The sequence below is a fragment of the Lynx canadensis genome, chromosome D3 (assembly GCF_007474595.2).
Source record: "Lynx canadensis isolate LIC74 chromosome D3, mLynCan4.pri.v2, whole genome shotgun sequence".
Classification (NCBI taxonomy): domain Eukaryota; kingdom Metazoa; phylum Chordata; class Mammalia; order Carnivora; family Felidae; genus Lynx; species Lynx canadensis.
In genome coordinates, this window is record NC_044314.2 from 85949532 (window position 1) to 85974987 (window position 25456).

The 25456-nt window shown below is 44.5% G+C and overlaps 2 protein-coding genes across 11 annotated transcripts in view; one reads left to right on the plus strand and one right to left on the minus strand.

Moving 5' to 3' along the window:
• Positions 1-683: 683 nt before the first annotated feature.
• RNF34 (ring finger protein 34) lies at positions 684-20479 on the plus strand. Of its 5 annotated transcripts, none has more exons than XM_030336346.2 (7): positions 684-784; positions 4277-4407; positions 12429-12647; positions 14449-14856; positions 16345-16479; positions 16761-16962; positions 19055-20479. In XM_030336346.2, exons 3-7 carry the CDS (start codon positions 12444-12446, stop codon positions 19243-19245), a joined length of 1140 nt encoding a protein of 379 aa, XP_030192206.1. In that variant the 5' UTR covers positions 684-784; positions 4277-4407; positions 12429-12443; the 3' UTR covers positions 19246-20479. The 5 variants fall into 5 exon arrangements, with proteins under 5 accessions (XP_030192206.1, XP_030192205.1, XP_030192203.1 ...); XM_030336343.1 differs by lacking the exon at positions 4277-4407 and adding an exon at positions 1144-1280 and having other exon boundaries at positions 691-784; XM_030336345.2 differs by lacking the exon at positions 4277-4407.
• A 2703-nt stretch (positions 20480-23182) lies between these two features.
• KDM2B (lysine demethylase 2B) overlaps positions 23183-25456 on the minus strand; it is a 126554-nt gene continuing 124280 nt past the window's right edge. For all 6 annotated transcript variants that reach the window (XM_030335724.1, XM_030335727.1, XM_030335723.1 and 3 more), the window contains one exon: positions 23183-24475. In XM_030335724.1, the coding sequence (XP_030191584.1) occupies positions 24294-24475 (182 nt within the window). In that variant the 3' untranslated portion in view covers positions 23183-24293. The remainder of the gene's footprint in view (positions 24476-25456) is intronic.

Genomic DNA, 25456 nt, shown 5'->3' on the forward strand with positions numbered 1-25456 from the left:
AAAGTCAACTCCAAGGGCTCGTCTGAATTCTCTCATTGTGTTCGGATTTGGTTATTTTGAACGTCGCTCTAAAAGAGCAGCTGGGATTTGAGAACCGTTGGTTCAAGTGTTTTCAATAAAACCTTGCTTTTAAAGCCGCGTCTTGGCGCGGCTTGCCGCTCTGCTCACCAGACCCTCCCGAGACCTAAGGTCATTACCGAGTGTGAGAGGATTCAACGTCCCGGGAGGAAATCCAGAGGTGCTGCTCCGACTGCTATTTAAAAAAAAAAAAAAAAAAGCCTTCAAACCTACTTTCAAATTTACCACGCCCCTTCCTGCCTTCTCAGCCCTGGAGACTTCATCACCGAGCCCCAAAGCTAAATCTCCGCTTACACAGGTTCCTCAGGGGACGCTGACTCCTATTTCAACGACCCAACCAAGAAATCCGCCCCGGCGGGTACCGCCCGCCAACGCCCAGACCCGCCCAGCTCAGCTCCGGGCGGAATGGAGTCTTTCTCCGCCTACCCGGCAGGCCAGAGGCCCCGCCCCGCTCCCGCCACTTCATTGGCTCTGGTGACCGGCCCCCCGAGGACTGGCTCCGGATTGGCCGACTCCGCCGCCGCTCGGCGCTCTTCCTGGGGGCGTGAGGCGGGCGCGACTACGCCCCTGACGTCGGGACGCTAGGTCGCCGCGGGAGGCGCCGTAATCGCCGCCCAGAAGGAAGGAGGGCGGCTGTGCGAGGAGCTGCTATGGTGCTTAGTTCCCCGGCAGAGCCGACCGAGACGCGGCGGTCGCGGCCATGAAGGTGAGAGGCCGGTGGGGCCGGGCAGTTCCTCCTCGCCTCTCCTAACTGGCCGGGACGCCTGAAGTGCCTTCCTTTAGCCTCAGAGGTGAACCCCGCCGGCACCTCGGAGAGCTCCGCTGAGGGGCGTCCCGGGCCGGCGTCCGGGCCCTGCCCGGCCCGGAGCGGAGATCCTGGGCTCTGGGACCTCTCCGGCTCCCACAGCGCCTCCCTGCAGCGAGCCTGAGGAGGGGGGAGAGGCCGGGAGGCCCCCGCGCTCAAGCCTGGTGGGCCCGTCTTTGCTCCTGGCCCTGTCCTCTCCCTCGGGGGCCTGAGGCAGACCCCCTAGTTCCCGCCTCAGCCCTCCATGCTTTTGCCCACAGCGTGCCCTCTCCCGTCCCGAGTCCTTGAACTAACCCAGATGTCGGGAACACGACGGGACCGTCGCAGGATGCGAACTGCAGGACGAAGGGAAAAGGAGTTAGTGTGGGGAGTCGTGAGGCTGGGGCCAGGCCAACAGGTTAGAAACGCCTCGGGGCGCCCTTCCGAGGGATTTCAGGCTTATCTTTGGGGCCGTGACCTAGAGCGCTAGCAAACTGGATGTGTCTGCTTCGCCACTAGGTACGCAGCAAGTAATTTGACAGCTTGAGTTCTTCAAGGTGGGTGTGAGAGCGTGGGAACATCAGTGAGTGAGAAGTTTAAGGAAAAGGGGAAGCGGGGAGACTCTGGCCTACTTTTGGGAGCTGATTTTCTCAACTTGAGCGCCGAGAGTTCTACAGAGCTCTGTGTACGACAGTCAATCCAGGTATTGATTCGTTAGCTGAACTCCGACCAAGTGGGGTAAGGTGATCCTGTTTCAGACCTAGACGATTTCATTAATCCCAGTGAAGAGGTGTGCTCGTTGTGGGTAAGGAAAATAACCGGGAACTGCTGGCTTCAAACAGAACCTTCACAAAAAAAACCTCAAAGATGGACCGTGGGAGATTGATAGGGAGTGTCAGGCGGCTAGAGAAATTTCAGCAAATATTGTGTGTTGGTACGAGGGACACTTGCTGAGTTGAAGTAATTGAAAATGCAGTCCACCTTTGAGGAGTTTGCCAATCTAGAGAGAAAAGACCTTCTCAACCACATTACAAAGCAGAGTATGATGGAAGGTATCAAACCCTAAATGCTCTGGAGCAGGAAAGGATGTTTCTGGCCTCAGGAAATAAGGAAGATTTTTGGAAATAGATAACTTTTTTTTTTAATGTTTATTTTTGAGAGGGAGAGAGAGAAAGAGTGAGCAGGGAGGGACAGAGAGAGAGGGAGACACAGAATCCGAAGCAGGCTCCAGGCTCCGAGCTGTCAGCACAGAGCCCAACGAGGGGGCTCAAACTCTCTAACCACGAGATCATGACCTGAGCCGAAGTCAGATGCTTAACCGGCTGAGCCACCCAGGTGCCCAGAAATAGATAACTTTGCGAACAGTGTGTGAAAGTATGAAGATATTGTAAGACCTTTTTTATTCACATTTTTGTTTTAATTTATTTGATTTGAGAGGGAGAGAGAGCATGAGCAGGGAAGGGGCAGCGCGAGGGAGAAAGCGAATCCCAAGCAGACTCCTCACTGCCCAAACCCACAAATCGTGAGATCATGACCTGAGCTGAAATCAGGAGTTGGATGCCCAACCGACTGAGCCACCCAGGTGTCCCTAACACCTTATTTTTAACTTCCTGGTATAGTTATAAAATATTTTAACTTAGAATGCCTATTAAAATACCTAAAACTAGCTATCTTCCCTGAAAATTATCATCTTGCTCTGTTAAGATTCAGAAACAAAATAGGGGTGTGTGTGTGTGTGTGTGTAGATATTCTCAAAGAATGTCGGTATCTTGAGAAGTATTAAATTTGTGGCCCATCAGTGAACTAGATGTGGAAGGAAAAGAAGTAGGGACAGGTCCAGTATTGAACTTTTTAATCAAGTTCTTTAAAATCAATTGAAGTGGAAGATACTGCTGAATCGAAATTTTAGAAACAAGGTTTGGTGGCAGGTAAAAATGTAGCAAAGATAGATATTTTTTGAAGCAAAATGGAGACCTAAATAGACACCAGTCTATTTAGACTATCAGAATTTAGGATGTAGAATTTCCTCCTTTGTGGTGTATGGTCTGATTAGTTGATAATTAAAAAGGCAGAATTTCTGCAAATTTTATTTCAGTTGCGGTTTCCATAAGAAATCTTCCCACATTTTAAGGAGCATGTTCTTCTCATGTGGCTCTAAATAGGTTAAAGATTTTTGATAATTATCTCAACTGTTTCTTCTGCTTTGCTTTGTTTCTTCTGGTAGTCCTAAGTTCTATAGGAAACTGTAAAACTTATTTTACATCACTAGTGGTGAGGTTTGAAATATCTTTTCATGTTGTTTAACACAAGGACGTTGAGTTTTAGCAAACAAAATTGTTGGGAGTTGAAAACAACACATATGGTGAGTGAATTCTCTGACGAAACTTTCCTTGGTGGAAGAATTGAATTCCTGCTTGGTCCTAGTTAGCTTCATACAACATCCAAGAAAAGTAATATTCTTCAGTCTGAAACCTGGAGGTAACTGTATAATGTGTTTAATTGAGAGTTATGGCAAGCAACTCCTAGGAGATGGCATTATTATTGCTCTTTACCTATTTTAATCAAGAGCAAATGATAAAGGGGTGCCTGGCTGGTTTAGTTGGTGGAACATGCAACTCTTAGGGTCGTGAGTTCAAGCCCCATGATGGGCATAGAGCTTATTTAAAAAAATGATTTAGACTATGATCGTTAGTTTTCTGCTATTTTCAAATCCATCAACTTTCTCTCTCATTGGCTGTCATTTAGTCTTCATGGAAACCAGCATGGCTTTTTAAATTCTTCATTCTAGTTTGCCTAGTTACTATTATATTTGGTGGAATCATTAAAAGGGATCACATCCTGATGTGGTTTAGAATAGGATTCAAAATTTGCAGCAAACATTTTTTAATTGAGCATTTTGGAATTATTTTACCTCCGCAGGGATTCTAAAAGCACATTAGATCTCTCTCTCTCTCTCTTTCTCTTTCTGTCTCTCTCTCTCTCTCTCAAAGATGGTTGAACCTTGAAGCCATTTGAAAACTCTGGCACTCTGCCAGAAAAAAGGCTGGGCTTTTGGTTTTGCAAAGATACAGCATGTTTCCTCTTGCTTTTGTTGACTGAAATGATTCAGAGTGGGCTTATATTGTGTGAATCTGAGGAATCTGAGAGAGTGCTTATAAAATTGGTGTGTCTCATGGAAATAAATGTCAGAGCACTGGAAACTCAGTCCCACTTGCATGCAAATTGTTTAGATTTGTGGATACACTCCCCTCCTCTGTACTCCTACAGAGGGAAGATACTTTCTAACTCATCCTCTAGGAAGGAACAATATAAGGCAAACACTTTCAGCATTTATGCTATCAGAGAAAGAAGAGAACTTTTATGTAGGTAAGTTTTAGCACAGGAACCAAACGGTACTTTCTGGAACTTTCTCAGATCTGTCTTCCTATGGGGTGGTGGCGTTGTGGTCAACTAGACGACAAGCAACTGTTGGTCTGCTGTGCTGGTGACTGGCCTGTTAACAAGACCAATAGGCGACAGAGCTAAAGTCATGCTTTCAAATTGGTGTAAGTAAAGCAAATGTTTAAATTTCTGTTTGTATTATTTCTTAATTAGTTCCAAATTGGGAGTGAAAAAAGTCATTATTGCCCCCCTTCACCCCCAAATCTTGGTGTACTGGCTTTGGAAAAAACACAAAAACTGGCATTGGATACCAGAATAACATGAGATCTAGGTGTCTGGGCCAGTTCAGAGGAGGCTTTAGAATTTGATTTTTTTTTTTTTTTTTTTTTTTTTTTTACCACGGAGCATGTAAGTTTTTAGTATGATACCTAGTTCTTAGCTAATACAAGCCAGGCAGGCCATGTCCCATGAGTATTCTATTCAGGAGCAATTTTGGCCTAAGGGGGTATGTAGGAAAGGGCTTAGATTATCATGAAAATCATTTATTTTCGCTAGTCATTGAGGAGTAGAAAATAAACTGCAAACACAGTTAAATTCCCTGAGTAAGTTTTGTGCCAGGCATAGGTAGATAGTTGTTTTGTTCAGTTAGTCTCCATTTCTGAACTACATTTATGGTCCAGGGAAGAAATGTTGCCATCTTTACAGATTGTTCCTTCCAACCTCTCGGATTCATGTAGTTTAGCCTGTAGAGTCTTGCTCTCAGCCATGGTCCCAAGTAGGATTTAGAATTGTTAGTCACATAAGCCCAGATCATAGCTGTAGTTTTCAGAAATCCAGACTTTGGCTTCACTCACGGAAGGGTAGCTTTTTGTTTTAATAAGCAAAAGATGAATGGCGTAAATATTAAATATTAAATATTGTTTTAATAAGCAAAAGATGAATGGCATAAAAAAGGTGTAAATATCACACCTTTTTGGAATGGGGGCAGAGTAACAACTCAGTGAATTTAATGCAAATTTAAAAGCCAAAGGGCTGTGCCTTGTATGCTGTCTAGGAATTAGGTTTGCTCAGAAAATCTAGGAGGAAGTGGAATAGTTTGGAAAATATGCTTCAGTCTTACTACCGAAAGGTGAACAGAGAATGAATAAAGGAAAAATAAGGGAATGCAGGCTGCTTAAACTGGTGGCAGATCTTAAAGGATAGGGAAGACCGTGGGAAAGAACATGAGCCTGGGTCTCTAAATCTAAAGCTTTTAAAGGGAAGATGCAAAAAGAGGGAAGCTCTTTGGCTGATATCTTATGAGACACGGGAACTGGGCTCCAGGGACATAGAGGCAGAGTCAAGAGCTCAGAGGATCAATTGGCATGTTCCCTCTCCACACACCCCCCTTCAAGAGCCCACATTCAGTAAACTTGGGAAAGTGCTCTCTGAAATACTTTCCTAATTGCTTTTATAGATTCTGTCACTCAAAAATTGGGACTGTTACCCCAAGTAGTAACAAAATCTGGACAGATTTGAGAGGGGAAAAATTGGTGCAGGACACTTCAAGCATTATTAGGTGAACGTCAAGGTGTCAGTTGTGAGGTAGGAATGCCTGTGCCCTGAGGGGACGTGCAGAAAATATTGAGGAAATTGGGATGTTAAGGGAAAGTGCTGGAAGATGAAGCATACTAAAGGGGGCAAGGAAATGGAGTTCAACAAGCCTGGGGGGGGGATCCACCTTCTGGATGGATTCTTCAACTTGCAGGTGAAGGACAAAAATAGTTTGAACAAGGGCTGCTTTTGACCCAGAAATCATTTTCTTTCTCCCAGTGTTGGGGATTTCACACAAGAAAATATGGAGAGGAGTACTTTGGGAAATAAAAAGTTGGGGCCAAAAAGCAAAGAGTAAATAAAATGACGGAATAAATTAAAAATGAAAGAAGGCACCAAATTTCAACAAAAGTTCCAGGCCAATATGTGGAAAGGAACTAATATAACAATTAGATAAAATTGTTAAAAACTCAGCCGATCCTTTGTGAAGGGACTAGGGGAGACCATAGAGGGAGAGGAAACAGGGGAGGCATGTCCTACTCCTGCAGGGAAAAATTATCCACAGATTATGAGGAGCATTTGGCTGAGGTCTTGGTCCTGGAACTGGAGAGGTACAGGCTTTGGAAGTAACCACAGCCTCTTTTCGTCAGCACTCTGCTGAGAGCGGTTTTCCAGCTGAAACCCTGTAGACAGGAAACAGAAATGGCCTAAACCGAGCAGGTGTTAACCTTGTAACCTTTGCTGTAATTTGAATCAAGTGGGGAACTTAAAAAAATTCTGGTAGGGGGGAGTGGGGGCTGGCTGGCTGGCTCAGGGGAGCATGTGACTCTTAGTTTCCGGGTTGTGAGTTCAAGCCGTAAGTTGGGGGTAGAAATTACTTAAAAAATAATAATAAATCTTTAAAAAAATTCTGATGCGTCAGGCTATACCCAGACCAGTTAAGAATCTTGGGCTGGGACCCAGGCATCGGTATTTTTTTAAGGTTCCCCTGTTGAGTCCAAGCACTGTTTTCAGGGCCATGTCATAGGCCTGTGCAGTTTCCTAGCAGGAGACCAAGGCAGCAGCCCCCTGGAACAGAACTAAAAATCCCCGCTCCCAAGAAGTTGGGGAGATCGAATCACTGAAGAGAGATCATCTGCACTTCAGCACTGGGGTGCCAGAAAACGTGGGGCTTAAGGGGGAAATGGAAGTTAATTTTTAAATTTTTTTTTTTTTCAACGTTTATTTATTTTTGGGACAGAGAGAGACAGAGCATGAACGGGGGAGGGGCAGAGAGAGAGGGAGACACAGAATCGGAAACAGGCTCCAGGCTCTGAGCCATCAGCCCAGAGCCTGACGCGGGGCTCGAACTCATGGACCGCGAGATCGTGACCTGGCTGAAGTCGGACGCCTAACCGACTGCGCCACCCAGGCGCCCCGGAAGTTAATTTTTAAAAATACGCTGGATGGGAAAGAAAGGTCCTTCAAGTAAAATTAGTGCCTGGGGCTTCCACGAAGCAAATCTCTGAACTTTGAAGAAGGCTAGAGTATTGCAAATGCTATTGTCAGAAGATAATAGTCTAAGTAGGTAGGGTCACCCTGAAGTGTGAGTATTATTGGGAAATTTTGTCTAAGTTCTCAGTGCTGATGAGGCTGAGACCTAGTTCTTTTTGGTGTTTCTTCTTTCCCTCTCCTATGGTCTGTGGCTGAATTATACTAAATAGCAGGTTGTAGCAACATATTTTTGCCTGGGACAACACTTTGGGGGTTGGCTTGAGCTTTTTTATTTTGTAGTGTGATGACCAAAAGAAGATAGGAGTGTTCTTTTCATTCTTTTCCCTTCTGGGGAATGAAGAGGAAATTCCCTCCCCTTTATAGAAATGAGGAGTAGGAGAAAGTTATTACTCCCAATAGTGATATACGTATAGGGATTCTACCTGTTTTCCCAAAATAAATCCTTCTATTCATAAGAGCTGTGAATATTTGCAGCCTAGAATTGTGATGATTCTACTCATTTATATGGTTTGAAAGTGTGTATCCTTCCTTAACTCTTGTAAAACTGCTTTCTGGTAGAAGGAACAAAATGTGACAGTGCTGCTTTTTATTGAGCTCACATCTGAGATTTCGTGCCTGCTAGGTTAGAGTCCTTCTTACCTTTAATACTTTCTCAAAAAGATGCAATTGGATCTTTCTGGGTAGCATGCAAAATGTAATATTACATTGCCTTTAAAGAGGTAATATGAAGAAACCTTCTACACGGTTATTTTCTTCTCAGTCGTGGTGGAGTAGATGTTGTGCAAGGAGGGAGTCATGTCCACAAGGAACTTGCAGTTGTTTGCGGAGGCACATCACCAGGAATCAGAAGGGTTATGGATAAAAGCCAACACAGCTGTTTAACTATTGTAGCTAGGTCAGCAGGAAGCAGAAGCTTACTGAGAACTTTATTTCTTTAAACTCCTGGAATGAAGAAGAGTTTATCCCAGTGGTGCTTTCTGCAATTGAGGTATTTCCTTCCCAAAAATGTTACGTGCAAATTATATTTATCCCCCCAGTGGTAAACTTGAAAACCATTATTTTATGTATTTTTAATTTCATTATAATTAACACAGTATTATATTAGTTTCAGGCATACTGCAAATTGAATTTTTAAAAACATTTTCAGTTTTTAGAACTCGTGTGTGTGTGTGTGTGTGTGTGTGTGTGTGTGTGTGTGTGTTCTAAGTAATCTCTATGCCCAATGTAGGGCTCAAACTCACAACCTGGAGATCAAGAGTCCTATCCTCTTCCAAGTGAGTTAGCCAGGTACCCCAAGAGCTCGTTGTTTAAAGCACTGAGGATAAATCTTTTGCTAAAAGAATGCTTCATTTAAAATGTGTTTTTACAGGGGCGCCTGGGTGGCGCAGTCGGTTAAGCGTCCGACTTCAGCCAGGTCACGATCTCGCGGTCCGGGAGTTCGAGCCCCGCGTCAGGCTCTGGGCTGATGGCTCAGAGCCTGGAGCCTGTTTCCGATTCTGTGTCTCCCTCTCTCTCTGCTCCTCCCCCGTTCATGCTCTGTCTCTCTCTGTCCCAAAAATAAATAAACGTTGAAAAAAAAATTTTAATAAAAAAAATAAAATGTGTTTTTACAATTTTATTGATACTGACCTGCAATGTTACATTAGGTTCAGGTTTGTAGCACGGTAACTAGATGGACTTGTCACCTCTATACACTGTGCTGTGCTCCCCACAGAAAAGAACACTCACTTTCAGTGAACTTAATAAATCCGGATTTTCATTTTTTTTTCATTTTTTTTAACGTTTATTTATTTTTGAGACAGAGAAAGACAGAGCATGAACGGGGGAGGGGCAGAGAGAGAGGGAGACACAAAATCGGAAGCAGGCTCCAGGCTCTGAGCCATCAGCCCAGAGCCCGACGCGGGGCTCTAACTCACGGACCGCGAGATCGTGACCTAAGCTGAAGTCGGAGGCTTAACCTACTGAGCCACCCAGGCGCCCCTGGATTTTCATATTTTTATGTTTAAACATACTGTGGCTCTCAAGCCTGAGGTATATATTTGTTTAAAGGTATGAACTATTAATTATAATTTAACCTGACTTTTATTTATTTTTTTATTTTTTTTTAACATTTATTTATGAGACAGACAGAGCATGAATGGGGGAGGGTCAGAGAGAGAGGGAGACACAGAATCCGAAACAGGCCCTAGGCTCTGAGCTGTCAGCACAGAGCCCGATGCGGGGCTCGAACTCACGGACCGCAAGATCATGACCTGAGCTGAAGTCGGATGCTTAACTGACTGAGCCACCCAGGCGCCCCATTAACCTGACTTTTAAAGGCATCACTGTTTCTCTAGAATTATAGGGTGTGAAGCCATATAATACTCACGTCAGTGACCCTGCTACTTGAGACTGTTTGAACCCTGTATTGTGGTTTCCTATTGCTTTACCTTCTCCTTTCCCTATATTTAATGTAGCATTACTTGTGGGAAGTAGCAAGAATAGCATGATCCTTCTGTAGCATTCTAAATAGCCTTTTGAGGTTGTTTAGAAAAAACATTTTTAAGAGCTTGTTGGACAAATAACAAATGTTTGATAGAGTTAGATAATAAAATATGGAACTATGTGGCCATTTTAACTAATCAGATCTCATCCACCTGGACTTCCATTACCTATCACATTATCTAGAGTCTAGAATATGCTTAAGAATTAGGACAAGGGGCTCAAAGTTCATTGGTTCCAAACACTACAGCTTTTATACTTTTGTTTGGGAAAGTACCTTGAGCCCTCACTGAAAATATATTTTCATATATACTTCTGACATGCTTGGCTATCAGCTTTGTGAGTCTGCAGTAATAAAGGGGGTTGCTGGAGGTGAGTATAATGTTAGCAGTGGTGCCTCTCAGAAAGGGAAGAGACTAGAGAAAAACCCAAAAGGCAATACGTTAATATCAGGACATTCAATGGAGTGACAAATAATCTTACACCGTGGAAGGTCATGATGGTTATCCAGTCATCAGAAATTGTGTTTAGTATTTTCCGTTTGAAAAGATAGGATCACTGCTTTTATAAAAATATATTTTTTTACAAATTTATTATTTTTTTTATTTTTAACGTTTATTTATTTTTGAGACAGAGAGAGACACAGCATGAACGGGGGAGGGGCAGAGAGAGAGGGAGACACAGAATCGGAAGCAGGCTCCAGGCCCTGAGCCATCAGCCCAGAGCCCGACGCGGGGCTCGAACTCATGGACCGTGAGATCGTGACCTGAGCTGAAGTCGGACGCTTAACCGACTGAGCCACCCAGGCGCCCCATAAAAATATATTTTTAGTGTCAAAGCAATGTATTCTTTTTAGAGTTTGGAAAGTAGAGAAAAACTGGAGAAAATAAATGTATACAAATTACATTAAAAACCAGAGCTTCAGGGGCGTCTGGGTGGCGCAGTCAGTTAAGCATCCGACTTCAGCCAGGTCACGATCTCACGGTCCATGAGTTCGAGCCCCGCGTCAGGCTCTGGGCTGATGGCTCAGAGCCTGGAGCCTGTTTCTGATTCTGTGTCTCCCTCTCTCTCTGCCCCTCCCCCATTCATGCGCTGTCTCTCTCTGTCCCAAAAATAAATAAACGTTAAAAAAAAAAAATTAAAAAAAAAAACCCAGAGCTTCAGTTGGCATTTTGATGTTTTTCCCAGTCATTTAAAAAAAATTAAAAAATTTTATATGCCATAGTTTATTAGGCATGGCTGTGAGTGAGAACAGAAGTTTAATGAAATTAATTTGAATTTATATATTTAAAAAAATGTTTATGTTTGAGAGAAAGAGAGCATGCATGCAAGTGGGGGAGGGACAGAGAGGGGGACAGAGGATCTGAAGTGAGCTCTGCGCTGACAGCAGAGAGCCCAATGTGGGGCTCAAACTCGCAAACTGCAGGGTCATGACCTGAGCCGAAGTTGGACGTTTAGCCGTTCTGCTGTGTTATCTAGTGCAGTGGTCACCAGTTGAAGGTTGCCAGATGGAAGACAGGATGCTCAGTTAAGTTTGAATTTCAGATAAGCAACAAGCAGTTATTTTGGTGTAAGCATATCCCACGTGTCACACAGCCTGTACTTCTGTTCAGTCATTCATGTGTGTGCATGCACGTGTATCTGTTTCAGTGTGTGTGGAGTTTTTTGGTTTTTTTTTTTTTTTTTTTTTTTTTTTACAAAATTGGGTATATGTTGTATCTTTTCCTTTTGTTTAATGATGTGTCATTATTTTACCCATTGCCGAGTATTCTTTGAAAACACCAAAAAATGATTTCTTTCCAAAGAGCTTAAATTTGTCATGCTTAAAAGAATAATCTTTCAAAACCACAGTGAGATCTTGCCTCCCACTTACTAGAATTGCTATTATCAAAAAGACAAGAAATATGTGTTGGAGAGCATGTGAAGGAAAGGAAACCTTAGTACACTGTTGGTGGGAATGTAAATTAGTGCAGCCATTATGGAAAACAGTGTGGAGAGTCCTTGAAAAATTAGAAATACCATAATCCAGCTATTCCACTTCTGGGTATTGATTTGGAGAATATGAAAACACTAATTCAAAAAGATCTGTGCAACCCCTATGTTCACTGCAGCATTATCACAATAACCAACATAGGAAAACACCTAAGTGTCCATTGGTGAATGATGGATATTATGTGGTTAATGCATACAATGGAATACTACTCAGCTGTAAAAAAGAAGGAAATCTTTCCATTTGTAACAACACAGTTGGACCTTGAGGGAATTATGCTAAGGGAAATAAGTCAGGCAGAGAAAGACAAATACTGTATGATTCTACTTACATGTGGAATTTAAAAAACAAAACAAATGGACACACTCACAGATACACAGAGAACAGACTGCTGGTTACTGGCGGCGGGGGTGGGGGGGGTGGTAAGAGGATGGGCGAAATGGGTGAAGCAGCTCAGTTGTATGGTGATGGATGGTAACCGGACTTGTGATTGCTTTCTAGTGCATCCAGGTATTAAATTGTGTACATCCAAAATTCATTATATACCAATTTTGCCTCAATTAAAAGAATAATCTCGAAGTTACTCAGGGCAAATGAGCCTCTCCAGAATGGCATTCCCGGAAGTTCCTAGAGAGCCCAGGTTCCACTCAGCTTTCAACTGTGGTCTCTACTTGTGTCCCTTTCCAGGCGGGTGCCACGTCTATGTGGGCTTCATGCTGTGGGCTGCTGAATGAAGTCATGGGAACTGGAGCTGTCCGGGGCCAGCAGTCAGGATTTGCAGGAGGCACCGGTCCATTCAGATTTGCACCAAACTCTGATTTTTCCACTTACCCACCAGCACCTACGGAAGGGCCTAATATAGTTTGCAAAGCCTGTGGACTTTCATTTTCAGTCTTTAGAAAGAAGGTGAGTTGGATGAAATGTTATCTATAGAAACATCACAATTCTTGATTGTATGTTATTTTGAATACTAGTGAATCTTTTTGTGAAAAATATGAAAACTTTTTTTTACTATTACCTTATGTAAAGCATTCCCACCTTTAAAAAAAATTTTTTTTTTAATTTATTTTGAGAGAGAGCATGAGATGGGGAGGGGCAGAGAAGAGGGAGAGAGAGAATGCCAAGCAGGCTCCATGCTGTCAGTGCAGAGCCTGGTGTGAGGCTCGAACTCACAACCATGAGATTATGATCTGAGCCAAAACCAAGAGTCAGACGCTTAACTGACTGAGCCACCCAGGCACCCTAAAAATATAAAAAATTCTTATTAACCTGAGGGGTGCCTGGGTAACTCGGTTGAGCCTCTGACTCAGTTTCAGCTCAGGTCATGATCCCAGGGTCGTGGGATCGAGCCTTGTGTTGGGCTCTGTGCTGAGGATGGAGCCTGCTTAAGATGCTCCTTCTCTCTCTCTCTCTCTCTCTCTCTCTCTCTCTCTCTCTCTCTGCCCCTCTCCCCTACTCTCAGGAGTGTGCTCTCGCTCTCTCTTTAAAAAAAGTGCTCAGGGGCGCCTGGGTGGCTCAGTCGGTTGAGCGTCTGACTTCTGCTCACGTCACGATCGTGCAGTTTGTGAGTTCAAGCCCCACGTCAGGCTTTGTGCTGACAGAGCTCAGAGCCTGGAGCCTGCTTCAGATTCTGTGTCTTCTGGCCCTCCCCTGCTCATGCTCTGTCTCTCTCTGTCTCAAAAATAAATAAAACATTAAAAAAAAATTTTTTTTTAAAGTGCTCAGTTGAATGGACTGTATTACTGCTCAAGTGTCCTGACAAGGTATTGTTCTCACGTTACTCAGGCATCTTCTGAGCTCTGTAAACTTTATTCCTCCTGATGATGCTTATGTTCTGGAGCAAGGGATTTCATTAGTCTGCAGTTTTGTTCAGAGGTGATTTACTGTAACTGACCTCGTGTTCCAAAAAATGTATCCCTATCCACATTCTTCACTCAAGTGAAGAAATAAGTGTAAGGTAACTACTGTGTGGAGGTTCAACATGAAACAGTTGGGCTACAACACTTATTTTCTCTAGGACGGAAAGTCCTTTTTTCTGAGCACCATCATATTGTGAGGCCATCTCAGTCTTTGATCGTCAGTTCAGTCCTCTGAAACACTTTGGGAACAAGGTGTTAGCTGGTGGGAACAGTGCAGCAAGTAGAAAGGGTCACATCTTCATGTCGTTCCTAAGCTTTGCTTGTGCAGTGGCTTTGAGTGTGATTAGGCCTCGGCAGGGTACAGGTGACTAGAATAGTGAGATCCCCTGTTTGCTTGGAACAACCTTGAGAGATCATTTGTCTTTCTCTTTCCCTTTCCCTGTGTTGGGTCCCCTGCCCACCTTGTCTTTAAATGGGGAATTTCACATAGGAAAAGAGCAGGAAGAGTTTGTGGTGGTGCTTTCTGCTCCACGTGGTTCGAGTCAGCTCTGTTCTGCTAATTACATGTTTGCACCAAGGGGTGGAAAGGTTTTAATTCATTAACACAAAAGTATGTGTTTTTCTTAAAGGGCTGTTTTTGAACTTCTGTGAATCCAAACTGCCTGAGCAGGGAGTGTTTCGATTTTCATGGCCTCGGAACACGGAAGTGGCTATGAGAGTAGCCAGGTGCCATGGGAGACTCTAGAAGAACTAAAATTGAATTCTATAGAAGGCGGGAAGAAAACTAGTGCTTTCCCAGGGGCCTGTAGGTGGCTGTCATTGACTGCTTCTTGTCTCTGTTTCTCCAGCATGTGTGCTGTGACTGCAAGAAGGATTTTTGCTCCGTCTGTTCAGTCCTACAAGACAATCTCCGTAGATGTTCCACTTGTCACTTACTACAAGAGACGGCCTTTCAGCGCCCACAGTTAATGCGACTAAAAGTCAAGGATCTCCGGCAGTATCTCATTCTTCGAAACATCCCCATTGACACCTGTCGAGAGAAGGAAGACTTGGTAGATCTCGTTCTCTGCCACCGCGGGCTGGGCTCTGAGGATGACTTGGACACGAGCAGTCTGAATTCCTCACAGTCCCAGACTTCTAGCTTTTTCACACATTCATTTTTTTCAAACTACACAGCCCCTTCTGCTACCGTGTCTTCGTTTCAGGGAGAGCTTATGGGTGGAGACCGGACCTTGGCATCTGGAGCGCTGGCACAGGTACGAGGCTGGGATCCCCCCAAGGGCCTGGCGTGTCTGCCCGGCCGTATGTGGTGGGGGTCTTTACGGCTTCATGAGCCCCTGCGGGAGCAGAGATTGCACACACCTCTGACTCCTGTGCACGCAGGCTCTCCTGGGGGGCACAGAGCCTCGGTGGCAGGGAGCCCCAGAGTCAGCTGTCTGAAGCTCAGCAGTCTCTTGACTCTAGTTGCTTCAGTTTCCCAAGACGTGAAATGCTGTTAAACTAATGACTGAAAAGTAGTGCATAAATGTTTGTAGGCTCATTTGTCAGGGACCACATACACGATACAGTAAGTTAACCTAATGCCCCGTTGCCTTGCGACAGTAAAATTGCTCTAATTCTAATTTAGATAATGGGAAAAAGCCATCTGAATTAGTCAAAGGATGTGATTATTTACTAATTTCAGAGAAATGCCATGGTAGAATATTGTCCCAGTGGGGTCCTTGGGCATTCTGCTTGAATAACCTGCAAGGGCTTGTAATTAATATTCAGTTTGCACGTATGAATGACTCCAAAATATTGAATGGATTGTTTTCAACACTTCTCTCCACATTTAATTTTCTTCTCTGAAGAAAGCAGTTAAAAGCAGAGGGAAATCGGGCCTACCTACCTCTAAATAGTCATAAAGTAGAGAAGTTCAAGCTAGGAATTTTATTTTCCAAATGAGAGCTGGCATAATAATGATGCAAACATACGACACCTCTGACTTTTGTGCCATTTTTGGTTATAGGACCCCACTTGGGAGGTGTGGGTCTTTGGGTGCTGTGACATGGTGCGTGTGAACCAGTGAGTGGGGTGGAATGTTTGAAGCTGGGAACTGACCTAGAGTATTGTAGAGCTATGGCCAAAATCAAGTCTGAAGAGAAAGATAGGAAAGATGGCACGTAACCCATGCTGAAGGTCTCTGTGCTCTTCCTGAAGAAGAGTACCTCTGATTGTGGAGGCATTTCTGAAAACTAGAACCAGCAACAGCCATCGGTGAGGAAGTCTAAAAACCATTCTTTGGAGTCAAAATGTCTAAGTTTGATGTAGTGGGATTGAAGTCTTTCAAATCAATTGGCCCTGCCGCTTGGGCTGGACCTGGAACTTTAGTTTGTCTCTGTGTCTCAGACCAGCCTTGGCAGGTCCTTTGAGAACAGTGTGGTGCAGTTACATATACTTATGGCTTTGGCATTTCGTGACAGGACCTTTCTCAGGGAGTTAATACTCTGGTGAGGTTTTACAAATTCACACACACAAAGGAATATGGGTTTTGAGATAACTTTATGGAAGGTAAGTTGTTTATGAAGTTATGTAGGGCCCAACTCTTTGGAGCCCAAGGTCACTGTGGAGTATGCCAGGTGTTGGGGTCATTCTCGGGGAGGATCTGTGGGAAAGGTTTTCTCCAGTGATAAATATTGACAAACAGGGTGGATGCCGTTAGGATAATAGGATTCCTAACCTGATGAGATTGATTATGTGTGTAGGTACAAAGTGAAATAGCTTCAGCAAACACAGAAGAAGAAGAAGAAGAAGAAGAAGAAGAAGAAGAAGAAGAAGAAGAAGAAGAAGATGACGAAGATGATGAGGATGATGATGATGAAGAAAACTTGGAGGAGCGGGTGAGAGCTCCCGTCAAATTTGGTTTCCTTAACAGGGGAACCTGGCAGGCAGGTAGAGTGCCCATGCGGCCATGTGCCACATTAGCCCAGGATGTTTCTTCTGGTTTGAATGTAGCATCATCTAGAAGACACTTCAAGAACTGACGCGACGTCTGGGAAGAACACCAGGGCCGGGGGTGGGGGGGCAGTGGGGCTGCGGGTTGAGGGGCGCGTGCAGTCGCCTGGCTGTGAGAGGTCTGTGCTTGCAGGAATGGAGCTCAGGAAGCCCTCTGTGATTGCAGATGCCCGGCCTCTCCAAGAAGCGAGTGAGAGCTTCGCTCTCTGACCTGTCGAGCCTTGACGAGGTGGAAGGGATGAGCGTGCGGCAGCTGAAGGAGATCCTGGCTCGGAATTTTGTCAACTATTCTGGCTGTTGTGAGAAATGGGAGCTGGTAGAGAAAGTAAACCGGTTATACAAAGAGAATGAAGAAAACCAAAAGTCATGTAGGTTTCTTTTTTTCTTTTTTGCCTCTCTGGTAGCCTTCTTTTGGCTTTTAAAAACTGGCTGTTTCTGCCACAGTGAAGGCACGTTTTTGGCGAAAACTACCCTTTTATTGAGCGAATTAGATGTAGGAACCTGTTTGTTGATCTGTTAAGTAGTAAGTTTATTATGTGATGTTGGCTCTGAGATCACTAATGGCAGGTGAGTTAGGGAATCGTTTGTCAGTCTCGTTTTCTTCGCCATAATTTGTGAGAAGTCTGATGAAATTTGTTGTCTCTAAAAATGCGTGTTTTCTCACTGACCCCTCTGGCAGGCCAGTACTTCGGTTAGCTCGGTAGCTTTTAAATCCTAACTGGGAAAAAGAAATTCTCTACAGCCAAGATGTTAAGTAGTTCTTAGCATCAAGCATCAGGTTTCTGTGTAAGTTGTGAAAAGCTGAGGTTAAGAATTCTTCAACTATTGACTGATGAAGCGTGGAGCAGAAATTCTCAGCCAGTAACAGGGCCAAGCCATGGAGCGTTTATAGGCAAGAGAAAAGATTTTAGTGGTGTTTAGACCGGCAAATACTATTTCTATCTAAACAGCCCTCCCATCACTAACTTTTCCATCTTGAGTTTTTTGTCTTTAAATCTGCTTATAATACAGCAATTATTGATAAACAGGTTTATGCCCAGAATACACAGTAAGTGTTATGGCATCCCTATTGCTAAGGTGATGCCACAGTGGCAGATACACAGATCTTAATCCTCAGAGCCTCCAGAGGTCCCAGGCCTTGGCTGGGAAATGGAATCCTCGCAGTGAGGGGAGAAGCCCGTTTACTTAGCAAGTGTAAGTGCCAGCTGCGTACGGTGAACAGTGGTCATGCGTAGCCATCCTCACCCCTACCCCCCCAGGAGTTTATGGTAGAGGAAGCCGTGACGTGCACGTTTGCCAAAGTGCCTTTTTCAGTTGATTCACTGCTTACCCTTTCCCTGGCCCAATCTCCAGGTTTGTGGAATACTCATTTTGTTTTGAGCACAGCTGGAATCTTCCCTAGTTTGACTGGCTGAAGCCACTTAGGTTGAGACTCACCCCGACAGTCTTACCTAATACCCTTGACAGACCCTGGCTCCTCTGCTTTATGCTCAGAACTTGTAAGAGTTGGAAAGAAACTTCCATGTAGGAGAGGGGACCAAAGCCTAGACTCTGATTTATTCAGTAGCCCTCTAGTGTCTTCTCCATTGGCTCATCCATTGTCTCATCCCATGCATCCTTTGTCCCCAGCCCCTGGTTTACAAGAATCTCCTGATTGTGGCATTGTTATTTCTCTTAAATCCAGAGACTAGTGGCCCTTGAAGGTTGAATTCCTCTTCTTTTCTAACTGTATTCGTGATATATTGATCCCCTCTACAAGCTGTAGAAAGGGAAGCCTCAGTGTCCATAGCTCCATGGACAAATCTCAGGCTGAGGTGCACTTTTTAAAATTCATTCAGCACTTTTCTTAACCCAGGTTGGATTTTCTCAGAACCCAACCTGGGCCACACAGCAAGGATGGCTTATCCATTTCAAGTTAGAGAGACTCCAAATGTACCTGGGTGGCCAGGAATACAGTTGGTTTTTGAGGTACTTCTAAACTTTCCCCCAAGTACAGGCTGCTTGATGTACTTCATAACTTTTCTATCAGTGTGGAAATAAAGGTCCTACTGAGATGAAGCTCTGGACACTGACTTTTCCCAAGGCCACACAGTTGGGTTGGAAATTCCAGTCGTGCTCTCTGAGGCCCATTAGTAGGACAACATTGGGTCTCCTCATTTTCACTTACAGAAGTAATTTATCCTTATCGCAAACACTTGGAGTTACATACAGATAAAAAACAGAAATCAGTAGGTAACATTTGTTGGGCATTTCATACCTGGCCTTAAGCATTTCTCACTTATTCTCCACAATATGAGGTACAGACATTATTATCACTGCCATTTCCAGCAGAGGGAACTGAGGTGCAGAGAAGTTACAACCCTGGGCTCATTCGACGGCCGCTGCGGTCACCCCAGATGCCTGCTGAGCGCCCGTCGGGCAGCGCGGTGCCTGCAGCCCCAGCTGTCTGTTGCCTTTCAGATGGTGAGCGGCTGCAGCTGCAGGATGAGGAAGATGACAGCCTGTGCCGTATCTGCATGGACGCCGTCATCGACTGTGTCCTGCTCGAGTGTGGGCACATGGTCACCTGCACCAAGTGTGGCAAGCGCATGAGCGAGTGTCCCATCTGCCGGCAGTACGTGGTGCGCGCCGTGCATGTGTTCAAGTCCTGAAGCCCAGGTTCTTCCCGACAGGACGCTCGCCCCAAGCTTGATCCCAGACATTTCAATGCACAGAAGGGACTGGAAACTTACTGTTCAGAGGCTGAGACTATTTTTAAAGATTATTTTCACTACTAACTGGGGACAGAAAGATTCGATCCTAAGTTGTGGCAACATTGGTCCATGCCATGCACCTATCAGCCTGTGGACAAGCCGTTTCCCAGGTTTTGCTGGGTTTCATCCCATGTCCATGATCACTAATTGCTGACGAAGTCAGACTGCTTACAGTGTCAGCTACTGCTCCCTTTGGAGAACACTTATCCTGTTCTCTTATTTCTCCTTCATCCTATTTTTAACTTACACTACTCAGATGTTTGAAACTTCTGTTCTTTGGATGAGATCACTGTCCACAAGTGGCCAACACGGCACACGCTGAGCAGTGGCCTCTCTAATGTTCACTTTATTAGTCATGTATATTTTAAATGCTACTCTTTGATGAATGTAAGTTTCCACATTGTTGCTATTTCTGCGTTTAAACGTAATTGGGAACAAAGGACATTCTATAGTCAACTGCCAGGGCCTTAGACTCAGTATGTCCATTTCTGTTCAGGTACAGCTTTTTAGAGTAAGGGCTGCCTCTAGCTTCGTTCATTAGAGAAGTGTGTGTGTTAAAATCTTTATTCACGTGTAATCAGTTTACACTGTTTTGTATAGTGAAAGTGTATTTTCAGTGCTACTGCTAGCTAATTTGAACTTTAGGAATAAAATTAGATTTTAAAAAATGCTTTTGCTTACATTGTCCTAGCCAGTTTCTAATTCACTTGGGTACAGCATGAATGGGTGTCTGCGCCTGGTGTAGTACCTTTCTTCACATGGGGACAGGAGCACCTTCAAAGCCTTGCAGTGATCTACCTTTGCTGCTGACTCCCCAGTAAGGTTAACTACAGATTTGCTGTTGACTATGACCAGGTATTGTGCCGAGTGCTTTCTAGTGTTCTCTAGCATTCTGAAATAGATGTTGCCTTGCTTTGCAAATGGAGAAACTGAGAAGTTAAAGAACTTGTCTAAGATCTTAAAAAGTAGCCAGGACGCCTGGCTGGCTCAGTTAGAAGAGCATGGGACTCTAGATCTTGGGGTCATGAGTTCAAGCTCCATGTTGGGAGTAGAGCTTACTTAAAAAGTGGGTGAATTATTTGGGATGTGAATGTCTCTTAATAGAGCTGTTACCAAAAAAGTGATAATAAAATATTTGATACTTGAAAAAAAAAAAAAAAGGAAGTGGCTAATGTCAGAATTTGAACTAGGTCTGATCTTAAACTCTTCTACTACCCCCCAGCAAATGAGAAACCTGACCCGAGCTTATGCAGAAAGGTTCCTGGGACACGAATGATCTGAAATTGCTTTTCTTTTATGTCTAACTCTAACCAGGGTGGTGTTGAGACCAGCTGTGGACTCATTCCCACTGGTAGTGGGCAGGTGTGTTTGTAAGAAATGCCTGACTTCTCAGCTGAGTCCTGTTGGGTTTTATTTTTTGATTCTGCAGTGGGTAGCACACCTGCCTTTAAGTGCTCAGGATCCACAAGTGGGGGCAGATAGAGAAGAAAGTTGGCCTAGTTGTGAAGAAAAACCTACCTTCCCCCCTTTTCTGGATTTTAGGGTCAAAGCATACAAACCAAAGCCTCGTGGATATTTCAGACACCCTTCTCTCCTGTTGGCCTACAGAGCCCAGGGTTGGTGTTAACCATAATTCACAGTAAGCAGCCTGAGCAGATCATTACCACACCACAGAACCAGTGAAAGCCCAACCCCTGCTGAAGCTGTAGGAGCACTTACCCTGTACCTTTCATCAGACCATGAACTCCAGAAATTCAACCTCGTCCACAAATCCCTAATTTCGTTGAAAGAAGTCTTCAAATACAGGCTGGCAGGTGATAGTAAACACACAGATAGAAACTAAGCAGCGGATGGTTTGTCTTAAATTAGAAAACTGAGATTTATTTGCATATGATCTCAGCTTCAAACAGCTTGTTTGATGTTTCCTCTTGGACTTATAGAAGTTGTCTTGGGTACTTATTTTTAGCAAGAGAATAAAAAGTCTTAATGGATTTTTTTTAAAGTAGTGTTTTGAGGGGCACCTGGGTGGCTCGGTTGAGTGTCCCAATTTTGGCTCAGGTCGTGATCTCATGGTTCGTGAGTTTGAGCCTTGCATGGGGCTCTGTGCTGACAGCCTGGAGCCTGTTTCGGATTCTGTGTCTTCCTCTCTCTGCCCCCCCCCCCCAACAAAAATAAAAATTTTTTAAAAATTAAAAGGTAGTGTGAAGTAATCTTGGTTTAGTGACTAGCCAACAGAAATATTTAGTCTAGCAAGCTTGACAACTGAAATAACCACACCTTGTTAGGTACAGACTTGTTAGGCAGAGGGTAAATATTTCTCTCTGCAATGTCCATTTTCTAGCTGGCATGTGCTGCCTCTAATTTTTTTGAACAGGTAACGTATGCATAAAAGTCTGAAGGTCTACAGAATACAAGGATGTCTCTTGGCCCCTATCCTCACAATACGGAAGGAGAACATTCGATGCTTTGGACATGCCATGGTATTATCCTTTGTAAACCTCAGGTTCCCTGGAAGGAGGGGAGATAGAGCCTATTTTCTAGGATAGGAAGCTGTGACCTAATCCACAAAGCACTGCCTCTGGCTTATGGTCCTGTCCGCTTCATCCGTTATGGTCTACGGATTCAGAGCAGCAATTTACAAGCTTTTAACTCAGGCTGGCCTCATCTAAAGCTCATTTTTAAAAATAACAGGTCTGTAGAGAAACTGTCCTGGGCTATAACCTTAACCAGTTCTCTACACTTGGGAGAGCCCCTGAGCAACCATCACAGGACTGTAGTCTGCCTCAAGCCTACGGAGACTGCTGTCTTGGTTCTGAGGTGTCCCTATGGTAGCCGTGGCTCCCCAGCGCCGGCAGGCCCCTTCTCCGCTCGGCAGGCCTGCATCCTCCCGGAAACATAGGAGAAACAGGGCCCTCTAACCCCAGGGACTGTTCACCTGGAGAACACTGTTACCCTTAAAGCAATTCCCAAGGAAGAAGATGCCTTCACTGGACATCAGGGTAACACGTATTCCGAAGTTCAGAGAACTCGGCTCCCAGAAAATGGAAACTTGGCCTCCTGTGCAGGTGTTCTGTGATGAATGAACAGGCTTGCAAAGGTAAGCCGCGTTTTTATAAATAAACTGTAGTGTTAAGCTAATCTTACCTCTGTAAAGTGCATCTCCTGAGTTAAATTCTGGGGTACACCAGTTTGAGTCAAAGGATCTCTAGGTTTTAACTAACAGAAGGCAGGAGACCAGATGGGATCTAAAACCATTTTGCTGTGGCCAAAAAAAAAAAAAAAAAAAAACAGATAAGGGGAGCAATAAACTACCAAGGAAGGAAGTTGGGTTATTTTCTCCATTTTCAGATTCACTAGAGCATTTTTCTATGAAGTATGAACTTGCAGGGCCCTGTTTAAAAAAAAAAATTTTTTTTCTATGATCTAAAATTACTTCCTACTGGTTTGTGTCTGCTAGCTGGGATAGTCACCTCGTACCCTTGTGCCTTAAGCCACCGAGCAGTGTGTGGCCTCCATGAGCTGCCTCTAGGGAGAGGCTGAGGAGGTGGATGTCCCCCGCCTGCTCCCCTGCGGCCACAGAAGGGGTCAGCGCCACCCAAACAGGTAAGCCGCCTCGCCCCTATGGCAGTTTGTACCGAATTCCTCCCCCTGCCTTCAGGAGTCCTAAACCAGTTCTCTCTGAAGCCGGGAAAAACATGGACCAGGGGGCCACAGCTTTTCTCTGGGGAATACGAAATTACAGCTTGTGTTATGCCAATGTCGAGACTACTGCCTCTGGATCTTTTAATCGAATTTCTAGTCCACTCCTAGAACAGAAACTCTCGAAGTCCAAGGGTGCTTTTTTTGTACAATTGTTTATACAAATTCAACAAAGGTAAAACCGCTTTGGGGAAGGTCTAGGAAAACAACACCTTACAAGAATGGCACTTATGGAGGCATAACTTTACAACTAGGAAATAGCCATGTTATAAACCTTGAACGAGAACTCAACTCACCTCAAAGGAGAGAAAAAAGGAAAAGAAAGGCTATGTTGGATCATTTATTCTACTTGACTCACTGTATAAATTAATCTGTGTAGGTACAACAGCTCATGCGTTGGCCGCAAAACCCTCCTGAGTGCAAAGGCTGAAGTCTGAATTTTAAAATTTTGAGAAATAGGTGAATTCTGTACAGAGTGTCTTACTTCGACTAGAATTAACATAGATCCACATGCTTAGGTAATTCTTGACGTCCAAAGCGGGCTCTCAACTTCCAGTTAAACATGCTTTTAACGGGAAGGTCTTGGCCTGCTCTGCCAGATCTGGGCACGTGTGTAGATGGGGCATCTGTGTTGATGAAGTACAGGTCAAGTTCTCTCCTACCTCAGGGAAACCAGGAAAGTTGGCAATCTTCAAACAATAAAAACACAGGTATGCATTCAAACCTTGCATAAATAACTTTTAAACAATTTGTACAAAAATAGTTCTGCATAATGTAAGATGTAACAAAACCAACCAAACAAAATGTCAAGATGGCAGCAGAGGCGGTGTGTGGCCCACTGTGTGTCGACACCAGCCCCGGGGTTGCGAGGACTGAGGCGTCCAAGACAAAACACCACCACCAGCAAAAACTCCTAAGCTCGCTCTTCAGCAAGAGAATTTCTCCAGAGTCCATCCTCCTCCGGCGGGAATGTCTTCTTGGTAAAGGCCGCCTTAGAAATGGTCCAGAAAGCAGTGCGGCTAGAATTCAGACCAAAGGAAAGGGTCCGGCTCATTCAGCCCCAGAACAGGCGGCAGAACAGCTTCTCCCTCGGCAAGACTTGCAGATGGAACGTTCTGTGGTCTGTTGTCCAAGTTCCAAATTGAAAATCAAAGCCCTCCTTTTTTTTTTTTTTTTTTAAAGTCTTTTCCCTCCTCGGCCGTGTCCCCTCTCCCCACCCATCCCTTATTTACATACTTGTCCTCGGACTAACTCAGTTTCTGTAGGAGTTTTTCTTCCACTTGCCCAAACTGGACACTCACAGACATTTCAGCTATGAACTGCTCACAGCCCTCCTTGGTGACCTGCTTGCAGTACCTCAGGTCAATATGACAGATATTTCCACAGCGTTTGAAGAAGGACAGGCACTGGTCAGTCACCTTATTGCAGTCTGCAAAGAAGAGGGGACACGTGAGGTGGAGGAATCGCAGAGGCCCAGAGCCCCCCACCACCACCCCCCTCAGCAATGAAGAAACGGGACAGGGCCCGTGAGCGTATTCCAGCCCCTCGTGCCCTGGGGAAAACTGCACTTGCTTGAAAGCTCTCTTTAAATGGGGAAAGGTTCCATCTACCAAATTGTAAAGGTTAGTATAGGCCTGAAAAGCGTTCAGACCGTTTCAAGTGGAATCACTTAGAATCTTACCATTGCTTCTTTACATGTATATGTTCTCACATAAATAGGTCCCCTGTCTATGTTGTTTAATAAAGATAGCGCCACACTATATATCAAACAGCTTGCCTTTCCCATCTACTGTTGAAAAACACCTCCCCGTCTCCATTACTGTGCGCTTATCTGCTTATTCCCTTCAGATATGTTCTGGACCATCTCTGTGGTCGTCTGAGGATCCTTTTCCCTCGTGTGGGCACCAGTGCTTTGAAGCGAGGTACAGCATGCTTGGGAGCCCCCTTACTAAGTGCAGAAAACCCCAAAGTGCTACAAGGGCTGACGAGATGCGGTCTACAGTGAGCAAACCAGAATTCAGAATCCGTCATCACCCCCTCCACTATAGACACACTTCTCTACCCCACATTCTATTGATTGGTACGTTGCTTTTATCACCCTCTTTTGTGTGAGAACTGAATCCACAGTTCTCTGGCTTCGATGCCAGTGAGCATCCAACTGAGGCTCAGAGATCCCCCTCTGGCCTGATGATTTCCTTCATCTGAGTGGCCTTCATCTCGAGGCCTGTCATCACTAGTTCTGCATTTGCATTTTTCCATTAAGTAGGAATGAAAACAGTAAAGGCAAACTGCAAATACAATCAGGAGCCCTGTGCTAGCGCTGTGGTACTGAAGTCCCAGGTTTAGAGGTGGCATAAAGAAGTAAAAAAGTTCAGCCAAGTTGCAGGACACAAAATCAACACACAAAAAT